We start from the raw sequence: 13,774 nt of genomic DNA on the forward strand, positions 1-13,774 counted from the left end.
CAATGGAATACACAAATGTGAAGATACAGCTTGATACAGGGCAAAAAATTGTCGCTGGAAACAATGTTCACTGCGCATATGCACAAAACCTCGCAACAAGATATTTAAATATACGCATAAGTCACCAATAAATCTACGTACCTAAGAAAAAGTCACTAAATATAATGCGTCAAACAAGGCAAATAAGCAGGTTGCGTAACCACAGATTCACAGATCACAGCACCCCCCCTCCCTCCACTCCCAAAATATATCGCGTGCGACGGAAGGCGGCGCGCTTCTTCCCCGCTTTTCTCCCTTGCGCACACAAGACTCAGCCACCATCGTCGGCTCACCCCCTCCCCTTCCCCCCGCACGCTTTCACTCGCACATAGAGCATGCGGTGCGCGGTCACGATGTTATCGCCCTTGGCCTTTATTTATACGGAACATGAGGGCAACGACGGGAATGCGCCTGGAGTCTTCATAGAGCTGCTATCGCAATTATAAAATAGTATCCGGCAACTGAAGCATCCCGTCGCCCATTACTTTCCACAAAAGAAGTAACAAAATCGAACTTTCACCATGCGAAAATTCGCTGCGCCGCAGTAATGTCTTCTTTTTTTTGTGGACGAGGGGTGGCGAATTAGAATAACGCAAAGGAAAGCATGTCGGCTACAATCGAATGCCTACTTTGGGCACCTAGTGTGGCTACCGAACGATTATCGAAGAAAACGTGTGACGCTTGGTCCACAGAAAACCATACGCGTACTGCTCGGTATCCTACACCGGCGAGACAAAATTTCCCGGTGAGGTTGCGCTCAAGCGAACGCGTTGCAATCCATCGAGTCGCCGCAGTGCTGGCGGCGAGCGACTATGCATTGTTTCTTTTTTTCGTATGCTAGCCAGAAAGCGTCCAAAACTCTGCCAGGCGAATATGCAGTCGGCCAGAGAAAAACAAACGCGCATACAAGCGCGCCGCGCGGTTATCGATGCAGCACGAAAAAAAAACGCATGCGCTCTGGCTGGATCGGGAGCCCGCGGGTTGCGAGAACAAAACAAAAAATGAAAAAGAAAGGAGAAAGAGGCTCAATATATCCTCACGAATAAAAGTCTAGGTAGAAAAATAAATAAGAACTTAGTTACAATGGTGGCCTTAGTGTCTTGACATGGATGCTTTGGCGCAGGTGAAACAAAATGTTTATATTCTTTCCTGTGACCTGATGGCACAAATGAACCACCAAAACGCTTTGTCTCATCGGACCTCGCTGCGTGCTTTGTCAACTTGTCTGATAGTATGTTGATTTGGCTTGTCTTGTTGTATGGCCCGATGTACGACTTTAGAAAAGTCGATGCACCTTTGGCGTGAAATGTTTACAACAGCATTAAACCCAAAAAGTTCCGCAATTGAAAATCTAAAGCACGACTTTGAAAATGTCAGTGGACCTTTCGCATCAAAATGTTATGAGAACTTTACACCCACAACGTTTCAGAATTGAAATCCAAGCGCTCCGTAGATTCCGCGGCCTCAGCGAGATGCCGAGACGAGCCCGCTCGCCTTCAAAACGCCCTTGAAATATTCTGCCCGGTGGGGCTCCTTGCGTTACGATATGTGACTCCCGATGCATGGGCGTTGCCCCGAAATCCAGCCCGATTTAGCAATGTTCGCGCTAAAATGTCTTTTCGAGCGTGAATTAAGGACATTCTAGACAAAATCGAGCATGATTTCTGGCGCCGGGAGTTGTTTTGGTCGGCGACACATGAGAGCACGAAAAAATTTCGGGGGGGGCTGAAGCCCCATAAGCCCCCCCCCCCCCCCTGGCTACGCCCCTGCTACAGGGGCACAAAAGGAAAGCGTTGAATCCACCTGTATTAGCAAATTGCGCTTCTCCAATCAGCTAAAGGGCCACACACTTGCCGCAAAGGTACGCATACCTTTCCGAACATTGTCGAATTCAGTAAAATTGTCCAATTTGCCATCTTGTCTGCTCTGATTGGCTCAAAGGGCTGCTGCGGCCTCTCTGATTGGCTGAAAATACAGGAGCTGAAAACATGGCGGAGTTTGGCGGTGTCCAGAACAGAACATCCGGCCTTCTTAAGCAAGAGTACGTGTACGCAAAATAGGGTAGACAGGTGGCGCCACCACCTACAATTCCCCACACTATCCTGCCGTGACGTTATAAACTAAATGCACTTGACCCTATGAAGGAACAAAATAATTAGCCTAATAAGCCTTAAAAATGGGCTACTGCTCCAAAACGGCCCAATCACGAGAAAAATATCTTCAATTAATAAATTGAAGTTCGCGAGGACACGCTTATGTTCAGGCGTAGAGATTTAGCCGTGAAATTCTAGAAAGGCAAGTTTCACTTTCATTTTCTCTAATCTTAGTCTACCTGGTTCTGCAAAATATGCAGTTTCGAAATACTTTACCAGGCTGAAATGCTATATCTGCAACGAAATTTCACTTTGGCTAAATCTGTTAAAAATGCGTAGTATATAACATACAGCTGAAGCAATCTTGGCAAAGCCGCAGGCCCGATAATTGCATAGTTTTCTGGTTAGCAGCTTTTGAACTACAGCCGAAGACGCGTGCACCTGGCGGCTGTCGCTATGACGTAATTACGTTCCAGCAGGCCGCCTTGTCTCGGAGGCCATGCCGGGGAGCCGCGCGTTCAGGGTCATGCGTCACTTCCGGAGAGCGGTAATGGCAGCGTTCTTTTCAGTATCATCAAAACGGATGCTTTTGCGAGCTTTCCGTAACGCTTCCGCTCGCATTTCAGACACGATATTACACGACCACCGTCTCCCATATATCTACACTACATTGATACGGGCTTGTTACGTGGTCTGAAATTGCGTTGTAGCTGTCCTTTAACTGATTATTGTCCTAGTGTCCCCTCCTTCTTTTCCCTGTTATTATTACTACCACCACTACTACTACTACTACTACTACTACTACTACTACTACTACTACTACTACTACTACTACTACTACTACTACTGCTGCTGCTGCTGCTGCTACTACTACTACTACTACTACTACTACTACTACTACTACTACTACTACTACTACTACTACTACTACTACTACTACTATTATTATTATTATTATTATTCGCGACTGGCTCGCGCCCGTCTCGCAGGGGGAGGAGTCTACCGCGGGACTAGACAGTCAGGCCACTACGTCGAGCTACGCAGTGCCGACGTCATCACTGCGCAGCGAAGCGACCGAGCTGACGTCACGACGCACGCAAGCCGCTGCCGCGGCGAGGAGCCAACGTCACGTCCGCATCCGTTCGCCAGCCGCCTCCGAAGCCCAGCCGCTCGTGGTGGAAGCGTAAGCGAATTTGCACTCTGTGTAACCGGTACAAAACTGCAGTAGAGCGGCAAGTCGGGCTAGTTGGCGGAAGTTCGTCTCGTAATACGGCGGTTACTGCGCTAAAACAACACGCAGACAACAGAAGTAGAACAGAAGTAGAACAGAAGTAGAAGTTCCCGAAGTGGACGGGAATGCGCGCCTTCTGTCCGCTTCTACTTCTGCTGTCCGCGCGTTTTAGCGCAGTAACCCCGTATTACAATGCGATACGCACACTGAGAATTGGGAAACAGACGAGCGCTGACTTGTAGCTGATGCTCGTTGGAAAACGGAAAGAATTGCGTGGAAACCATCGACGATTATTGTAAAGGTTGGCGAATATATCGAAAGCTTCTAGAAAGCTTCTCCATTTTTTTAAGGAATGAAGCGCTCGAAGGCGTGGACATGTCTAGCGTTTGTTGTTTCACATCGTATTTCCGTAGGGAAAATAGCCGTCAATTAGAACATCTGTAGCGGTAGTATGGGTGGCCATACATATATGCGCCGATTCGCAGATGTGGGTTTTTTCAGCGTAGGCGACTACCATCCTCATTTCCCGCAGCCGCCGATAAATCTACTGCACATAAACGAATATGTCACTGCCAACACTTTAGACCAGCAGTTTAGCAGAACACTAAGTCACTACAGCATTAGCTTTGCGCGCATTCTGGCTACTCTGCATCCACAGATGTCGCCACCAGCGTTTTTGCCGCCGTACACTCTTAAGCAAAATTACACCCTTTTGCCACACAACGATAATCGTCATCTCTCTTGTACGCATTTGCTTTCTTTAACGCGGCGAGCCCGGTACTTCCAAGTCATGAACGACATGCCCGCTATCAGCATGACAGAGCATTCTCGACGGGAAAGCAACGAGCGCAGCGTTTTCAAGGAAGGAAACGCAAGCAAGACAGATGGCGATTATGGTTGTGCGGCAAATATACACACCAAAGGGCATACATTTGTTTACACTCTTAGAAAAATTTAGACCCTTTGGAGCTAATCTTGTCCCACAACGATAATCGTCATCCGCGTTGCCCGCGTTTCCTTTCTTTAACGCTGCGAGCCCGGTACTTCCCAGTCACGAACGGCATGCGCGTTATCAGTGTGACGCAGCATTGTAGACAGGAAAGTAGCGAGCGCCGAGTTTTCAGGAAAGGAAACGCAAGCAGGGCAGATGACGACTATCGCTGTGGGACAAATATACACCCCAAAGGGTGCAACCTTTTTAAGAGTGTACGCCTTTCCGGTGAACCACATCTTGTTAAAATGTAGCATGTACGCGGACAAGGTTGAATCTACTAGCGACTCTCACCACCCTTCGCCTTGCAGCGAGCGAGGTCTGAACAAGAAGCTGCTCCTGGTGTGCTTGGCGCTCGCCCTGGTCGGTCTCTGCGGTGTCGTGCTCCTCCTTTTCCTCATCATGACAGGTGCGCACCAGGTAGCGTTGCCGAAGAATTAGTTCGTGTTGTCGCCTTCAGGGCCCTCAGGCTTGAGTTGTCGCCTGAGGGCCTGGCCATCAGGCGACAGGCTTGAGTTGTCGCCAAGTTCAGGCTTGAGTTCAGGCTTGAGTTCAGGCTTGAGTTCAGGCTTGAGTTCAGGTTTGAGTTCAGGTTTGAGTTGTCGCCTCAAGCCCCCTTCGGCCAGGCTTGAGCACATCGCCAAGAGACATGCGCGGTGGGCCGATCGCACGCGCTGCTGCCGATCGTGTCTGCAAAGTATTGCAGCCACTCACGCCGCGGGAACTAATGAGAATTCAAGCAGAAGCCCCCGCTCTTAGGAGTCCCTCGTCCCGCGCCCAAGAGTCACGTGATGAGCAGACACGAAGACGACGTGATACAAATGTGACACAGCGACGAAATCATCGTCCAACATTATCACAAAGGAAATGGCGTGGTGACCGAAATGGACTGTAATATTTAGCAGCGCAGGAAACACGCAGCAAGGCGGAAGTGAAAGCTAGCATGTCAGTCTAAATCAACAGCTCGTCCAGCTAGGGATCAAACAGAGAATGAACCTCCTTTACGCTTCCCACTAATGACCTTAAAAAACCGCGGTGGTATGTTAGTGCACGCGAAAATCAGCCAACATCATTCCCCGGTACTAAAAGCATGTTCTCGCTCCAGATGCAAAACCTGCAGGCACCTTCAAGGTGACCTTAAAATTAAAAAAAGCACCGCAAATAGCTTACACGTGAAGTGAAAACTAGCTCTGCTTGCACTAGTTGCGATGTGATTTATATGCTTGAGTGTTGCTTCTGCAAGGAACGATATATCGGCGAAACGGGACAATCAATGAACCTCAAGTTAAACGGTCATCGCGCGAACTCAGCTAAAAAACTTCCCAAAGCCGTCGCCGAGCATGTTAACCAACCAGGCCATAACTTCGATGAACAACACTGCATCCTACAGTCAAATTTCCGTTCTGCGCGAGACAGAAAATGTAGAGAATCATACCTCATCTAGAAGTTCAAGACATTTCAAACGGAGCTTTAGAATCAATTCGCTATGCTAAATTTCAAACTATAGACAGCAGCACCTAGTTATTTTTATTTCTAGGTGGGTTTCTTATTTATTTTTCTATCTTTCTTTCTTTTGATTTTTTATTGGTAAACTTACACATTTTTTCCCACGAGCACTATTTTCTGCCGCTACCTTTATTCTCTCTTTCACAGAGACGATAGTTCACTGACCTTCAACAAAGCAGATACTCCGCCCCCTCCTCATCGTCCAGGCCCCCTCCACGAAATAAAGAAACTAACATTGACACGTCAACTGGTTGACACATGACGCTACCTCACATTCCTCCACCAACGTTGAATAGAACACCTCTCTTTTTAATTCTACAATCTCGCCGCCAACACAACCTCGTTCATTGCCCCGCCCACCCGCCTTACCCCATCTCCCCTTTAAAGGAACCGTATCGATATGAACTGTGCCGAGGAAAGCATATGTCGCCTTGAAAAAGACAAGTCCACTTGTCGAAACGTTGGCTCCGGTTTCCGCCTTGTTCTCGTTTTGCTCACGTAGCAGGCATGTTATCGACCTCATCACCACACACCTTTTTCGAAATGAGACAACGATTTTTGTGCATAAAGGTATCTCGACTATTTGTAATGCTGGCACTATAGGCGCCCGACAGTCGGCCGAGTCGCTATCTTTCTATCCATATGTCGCAGTGTCCTGTAAGTATCAGCGGCTACAGGAACATGTAATAATTTCTAGTAATCCCAGATGCCTCCGCTCCGCAGGTACAAAGGAGCCCACTACTACAACCAGCAAGACGACGACCACACCGACTACTACAACTCCGACCACCACTTCTAATCCACCCACTACAACCACTCCAATCAGCACAACCACCCCAACCACTACTACTACTACTACAACCACGACCACCACAACCACTACAACTACCACAACCACGACTACAACCACGACCACCACAACCACTACAACTACCACAACCACTACTACAACCACGACCACCACAACCACTACAACTACCACAACCACTACTACAACCACGACCACCACAACCACAACTACTACAACCACTACAACTACCACAACCACCACAACTACTACGACCACGACCATCCCAACCACTTCAAGTGCCTCAACTCGTGAGTAAACAGCTTCGTTTTTATGAAGGGCGTTCGTAGTCCAACGTAAACTATCAGAATTGCCTTTTTACAAAATAATTACTGAGGTTAGCTGCGTTCCCTTAATGTCAGTACCAAGTGAATCTTAATATGTTTGCTCTTGTTTTTATGTGTTCTGTCCTCGCGGCTGGTCTCAAACGCCTGAGGGACATGCCAAAGGCTCTGCAAAGGAGAATCGGTTGGGAATAACTCGTGCAAGATCTCATGAGTCATTCCTCCTTGTTAAACGAGAAAACTTTGAACGGGAAGTTCCTGAGGTCTTTTGCCAATCTTAATGACCTGCGTACCTGAACTAGCTTCCCTTTTTCAGTGTTGTCCTCTGTGCCTTAGTGGTATTGCTCACGAATCGGAGTGGTTGAAGACATTTGTCTTTAACCACTCCATTATTTCGTTTTCCTTAGTGCTTTTCAATTTCAATCAGAATGTCGTACATATCGCAGAATGATAATTTTACGCTGTCTAAAGAGATTCAAGGTGGTTAGGGCGCCTCTAACGACTATAGTGGTATGGTTTCCTGACATCTCCGCAGAACTCTGCAAAACATCTTCGTGTCCTCTGGGTGTCAGCAACCTAATAGACAGTTTTAGTATAGCGTACGCTATTCCATTGCGTACGCTAAAAAATAGCGGGTCGTCACTGCGCATGCGCTGACCGCTAAACGAAATAGCGGGTATAGCGGGCGTACGCAACGCAAACGAGTTAGCGTTAGCGTGTTTGCGGGGTTTGCGGAGTTTGCGGGAAACATGGCGGCGATCCCGGCTGCCCGCTTCGAATTGAATTTGGCGTTGCTTTTGTAAAATGCACTTCGTTCGTAGGAAATGACTGTGTAAACGGCTTTCCCTTAGTCTCAGGCCGCTTCGACGACAGAGTATTATGGATAACTTCGTGGTGTTTTCGAGATCGCTTCTCGTTTCGAACGAGTCGAAGCCTAACGAAAGAAACGTTTGAGATGTCAGCGCCACCTATCGCTACAGGCGCGAAATAGCCGCAACGACGGAATACGGCCTCAGAGGTCCGAAAATATCGTCGGCCAACTAAAATTGTAGAAAACGTGCGCTGCTTAGCGTACGCTATTTTATTGCGTATAGCGTACGCTATAGTTGCGTGCGCTAAACTAAAACTGTCTAATTTCAGCACGCTCATGCTGCTCCTAATTATCATCATTTTTTTCGCCATCTTCAACGCATACTTTTCAGGTGCGCGTTAACTTATTAACGGAGACAATGGAATGGTTCCATTATAAATCTTTTGTCTCTTGCTGTTTGTTTGCGCTGTCTGTCCTTGTGATTGTCCTGTCCGTCTGCACAGTTCAAGCTGCTGATTGTTCGAATCCTCGTCCGTATTATTGATCTATCTGATCGTTTTGCCTGTCCGTTTAAGACATGTAGACAGACAGACAGAGATTATTGCTGTATTCCTCTCCGTTTGATTACTCCGTCCGTCCGTCCGTCCGTCCGTCCATCTGCATCCTTCCATCTGTACGTCCGATCAATCGATCGACGGACCGACTGACTGAATGGCTGGCTGGCTGGCTGATGGACGTTCGCCGTTCGTCCATCTGTCTGGTCGTCCCTCTGAATGCTCTGTCTGGTAGTTTGTCATTGCATCATTGTTAGGCTGGCGTATAGTGATCCACATGCCTGTCTAACTGCTGCATAAATTTCCGATTGGTTGCCCCGCTAACTCCGCGCCACGGCCGCAGAGAGACCCGCCAAGCTGGTGTATCCGCTCGTCTGCACCGTGAGCTCGACGTACGACGGTAGTGTGAACCTACCGCGCGACGGCCTGTGCGGGTACATCTTCTTCGAGTCCCTCTACAAGGGCGGCGACAACCCCCTGACGGCGAGGCTGAGCCCGGACGTGGACTCGTTCGCCAGCAAAGCGAGGCACAACACCTACACCGAGTTCGGGATGTCGTTTGCCATCGAGTGAGTAGCTAGGGGCGATGGTCGAGCACACTAGGGGTGCGATCTTGTACGCGTTCCAAAATAGAACGGAGGCGGTCCGTTCTTTACGTCGCGAAATAGGTGGTCCGTTCCATTATATTCGTCCGATAGCCGACGACACGGAATGATTGATAGCAGATATCACGGCACAATTGACGTCATAGCATTCGTCACCGTTCAAATTGACCAATCGTGTGTGGCTTGGTGGAACGGACCGCCTCCGTTCTATTTTGGAACGCGTACAAGATCGCACCCTAGAACGGTGCTGTACACTATGCGAGGCGAGAACTTTGCGTGTGTGGGTGATTGTTTTATTGCGATAGCGATTATATACACACTCCAAACGCATTTTCGCCGTCGCCGTCAGCATCGCCTTCGCCGTGATGTTCCGTATAAAGTCTAAGGGTGATAACACGAGTCGCCACGCGTCGTATGCTGTATGTGCGAGTGAACGCACGCGAGGGAAGCCGACTTTCGCGGCTCAATCTAACGCGCGCGCGCGAAGAAAGCGGAGAGCAAACGCGCCGTTTTCCGTCGCGCGAAAGGTCGTGGGGGAATGAGAGGGAGGGAGGGGGGGTCGGCGGCGTTGCGCTCCGACAGCAACTAAAGCCCCATTAAACTTCGTAAAGTGCTGCCACGCTTTGAAGAATGCCGCCTGCTCCTCGCGCGCTCTGGCCGTGGCCGACACCGCGTCGCTATTGGCCTAATAGCATCACGTGGGCCCTCGCGCCGTGCACCAGCGCCATTTTTGCTCGAGAAGCGTCTACGGAGTGGCGAGGAGCGCATGTTGGCGCCGTTGCTACGCTCGAGCAATGTAGGCGGCGCCACGGTCGAGGAGGGGGCGTGAAAGAGAGGTGAAACGAGGAGGAGCGAAGGCGGAGGAGGAGAGTGTCACTGCTTTACGAAGTTTCAGGGGCTTTAACAGCAACTAAGCATTTCGCGACCGGCCGCTAGGGGAACTGATGACCGCACTCAATCTCGCGCGCCACATATAGAGGCAAGCGGGTAGGCAGCGCGGAAGGTATGGGGGTAGGGGGGGGGTGGACTTCCACTCGGCCAGCAAGTGTGTACTTTGTACGGCCGCGCCCGTCGTACGTATTTGAAAATGGCATGCAGACGGCTCATAACTTCGTGCGCGCGTTTCGACGAGTTTCAACTGTACGCCACTGATTTGCGACTCGGAGAATTAATATACCCTCGCAGACAATGTAACGATTTCGCGCAAGTTAAAAAATCGCATACATACAACTTGTCCACAGTTATGCACCTATTACTCACATGTACGCAGATTGAAACACACAGACAAGCACTCTTGCACAAATTATATGAACAACACATACCGTTACACCCTGCTCTAATTTTAGGCGATGATCCACTAGTCCCATTTTGTGACGTCCGTAAATTTTTAGACGACACCGGATTTTTACATAAAATATAGATTATTAACACAGTCTTTCACTTTATAAACTGTATTTCAGAACACCTCGTGTTTGGCGCAGCATAGCCTTGGCTGCTTTTGCGCCATTAAACCCCATTTAACTAACTAACTAACTTCAGATTGACTTTCAATTTGATTGTTGTTTCGTCAGCACTGCAATATATAGGCGTCATCCAGCAAGAGGTCCCACAGTTCGAAACTACAGCGGTACCTCTCGTTCTCAGTTGCGTAACAATCACAATGCCATCAATTGCGATTAGAATCAAACAAGAAACAATTGGATAGGTTATACAATGATAAAACAGTAAGCTTTAATACAAGAACTGTACATAAAGAACTAGAGGATGTCGCCAAAAAGAAAAACATGCTTCATTAAGCGCAACTTACAAAACGTCTACACCTTTCTTTCTTCTTTCTTTTTTTTTGGTGCAGAGCCACAGACTTGTAAACTTCCTGCCTCAACGTTTGAAAGCTTGCCAATTTTCGGCAAGTTGTCGGAAATGTGACGTCCCAAATCAAAATTACCTTGCCTACAGTTGAATAGAATACCGCTATTTTCTCGTTAACGCAGCAAATTTTACTCACGTCGACTCATTAGTTGTCTAACGAAAACATTTGTGCGTGCGTATGTGTTTCGCAAGTGCTTGAATATCGAAATGTGAATTGGCCCTGGGGCGATACCTCCGACTGACGTTTTATATTTTTTTTTCTTCTTTGCTTTCTGTTTGTAGCAGTGCCAACCTGTTGACCGAATACACCACCCCCGCGTTCGACAGAGGCCTCGACCAGCTCGTGCAAAGGCAGGTCATCCACTACGGCGTCCTCGACATGCACCTCCAAGCCACGTCGAACACCACGGTCGCCACGGCGCTGACTATACTGAAGGTATGCACGGAGTTTTCAGATAGTTTGCCTTGGCTCAGAGTTGATTTCAGTGGGAGCGCTACAGGGCTTTATCCCTGCCATTATCCCTCAAGAGAAAAGTGTATAATAGCTGTGTCTTACCAGTACTCACCTACGGGGCAGAAACCTGGAGGCTTACGAAAAGGGTTCTACTCAAATTGAGGGCGACGCAACGAGCTATGGAAAGAAGAATGACAGGTGTAACGTTAAGCGATAAGAAAAGAGCAGATTGGGTGAGGGAACAAACGCGAGTTAATGACACCTTAGTTGAAATCAAGAAAAAGAAATGGGCATGGGCAGGACATGTAATGAGGAGGGAAGATAACCGATGGTCATTAAGGGTTACGGACTGGATTCCAAGGGAAGGGAAGCGTAGCAGGGGGCGGCAGAAAGTTAGGTGGGCGGATGAGATTAAGAAGTTTGCAGGGACGACATGGCCACAATTAGTACATGACCGGGTTTGGTGGAGAAGTATGGGAGAGGCCTTTGCCCTGCAGCGGGCGTAACCAGGCTGATGATGATGACGATGATGCTACTGGGCTTACGAGCGCATTCATTCTTCTGCGAGCATGGACATCCCGTCAGGGGGCGAACCTCATGACACGCTATAGCTCGTTTTTCAATAATAATAATAATAATATTTGGGGTTTTACGTGCCAAAACCACTTTCCGATTATGAGGCAGGCCGTAGTGGAGGGCTCCGGAAATTTTGACCACCTGGGGTTCTTTAACGTGCACCTAAATCTAAGCACACGGGTGTTTTCGCATTTCGCCCCCATCGAAATGCGCTCGTTTTTCAGTACGAGGCAAACTGACATCAACGAGGCCTACGGTTTCCCTGGCTTTAGTGTTCCATTCGCGCGGTTGTGACCAAACAAACATTGAGCTGCCCTGTTCCCCTGATTATTTTCGCTCATTTTCCTCGATACAGAGCATAACACCTCATGGACCGGTTGATAAATTATGATGTCCTCAAGGGCTCTTGCTAGGCGTGTTTGCCAACAGCGTCCAGAGAAGAACTGCTGTTGACAGAGGTTCTGAGGTTCCTAAACGAGGTTCCTAAATGAGGTTCCTAAACAGAGGTTCCTAAATGTTTCCACATGGCGTGGAAACATTTAGGAGCACGTACCTATGATGTTACGCACAAAGGGTATGTGTTTATTATGTAAGGATACCTTTCATGTTCCGCACTTTTCGCCCTTCGTCATTGGTTCGCGCGAATCTGTGCCTCCGTAGCGCCAGAATCGGCCAGTGGCTGCGACGAGCAACAATAACTTCACAGAATCGAAGAACAAGAATCCTCTTGCATAAGGTCCCGGGTACTGCGGGTTTTTCAAACTGTTTCAAATAACTGTGCCTCAGATAATGCTTCTCTAGCGCTCTAACGGCCCTAAGGTTAATTGAAGTACCATTTATATTACATCGTATTTCGTTTCCTGAAGTAGTCATGGCGGTTCCTGTCAAGAGGTTACTAAATGTGCTAACTTCTCGCAGCGACTGCTCGTTCGGTGAAGCTTGACTTTAAAGTGTTTACCTTCGCGATGCCTTTATGTACGCTTCGTTTTGCTATCATTTTTCTCACAAATACCACTTATACATACAACTTACAAGAGTGTGCACTAATTTTAAATTAGGGTCGTGTACTGTGCATAGCCAAGATAGTTATAACATTACGTTTTCTTTTTATTTGCTGATTTCTATTGATTTTGTGAAAGCAAACAGTTTTAAACTTTAGAGATCACCAGCAGACCAAACACACTTCTTGGTGCTCAATAAATACTCACAGCATTGCAATGGCATCACACTGGTGTATTAAACCTGCCGTGTATCCTGCATTACGTTAAATTTTCGAACTGTAATTTTCGATGTGACCAGGAACTTGTACGCACGCTTCGTTTTGATTATATAATGTATTTCTTCTCATTTCCTACTTGGGAACTTCCGGCTCAAGTAATAAATAAATAAATAAATACATTTCGCCTCTGTATAATCAGAAGACACATTGCACTTGCTATCGAACAAACGCACGGGAAGCCAGAGAATTCTATCGACAGTCTATAGATTACTTAGAACCATTTTTGCAGTTGTAAGCGTTGTTCTGTACCATTGGCTGGTGCAGCGAGTCAATGACCACCTGGCTACTACGGCGGGTACTAGGCCACGGCAGTCGCTGATGGCCATCGCCATGGCCCTTGACAACGTTGCCAGCCGCACTTACATTGTGGGCCTAATGAAGTGAGTTGTCAATACTACCGTTTGTTTATTTTACTTCTCAGAGGTTGCTTTGCCGACTAAAACACACCGGCTGCGACCTTCTGGACTGCGCAAAATATATTTGCAGTTTTGCAGTGATGGTGCAGATACAGAGAACGGTGCCATCACAAACATGCACCGAAATCGGTGTTCTTTTCTTTTTTATACTGAAACTAGGGTTTGACGTAGTAGTTCTGCGGAAACCAGCTAGGTATTGCAAGCCGTATTGAAAGTAGG

At 47.9% G+C, this 13,774-nt stretch overlaps 1 protein-coding gene and 1 long non-coding RNA gene across 3 annotated transcripts in view; one reads left to right on the forward strand and one right to left on the reverse strand.

The window, feature by feature from the left end:
* The window catches only part of LOC139048958 (uncharacterized), a 137,097-nt gene that overhangs the window by 114,878 nt on the left and 8,445 nt on the right, over positions 1-13,774 (reverse strand). The window lies entirely within an intron of this gene.
* The window catches only part of LOC139048957 (nuclear pore complex protein DDB_G0274915-like), a 42,561-nt gene that overhangs the window by 7,329 nt on the left and 21,458 nt on the right, over positions 1-13,774 (forward strand). The window contains exons 4-9 of the mRNA XM_070523959.1: positions 3,122-3,315; positions 4,666-4,763; positions 6,584-6,958; positions 8,700-8,925; positions 11,113-11,266; positions 13,404-13,519. Coding sequence (XP_070380060.1) covers positions 3,122-3,315; positions 4,666-4,763; positions 6,584-6,958; positions 8,700-8,925; positions 11,113-11,266; positions 13,404-13,519 — 1,163 coding nt within the window. The remainder of the gene's footprint in view (positions 1-3,121; positions 3,316-4,665; positions 4,764-6,583; positions 6,959-8,699; positions 8,926-11,112; positions 11,267-13,403; positions 13,520-13,774) is intronic.

Source organism: Dermacentor albipictus, chromosome 8 (genome assembly GCF_038994185.2).
Source record: "Dermacentor albipictus isolate Rhodes 1998 colony chromosome 8, USDA_Dalb.pri_finalv2, whole genome shotgun sequence".
NCBI classification, from domain to species: domain Eukaryota; kingdom Metazoa; phylum Arthropoda; class Arachnida; order Ixodida; family Ixodidae; genus Dermacentor; species Dermacentor albipictus.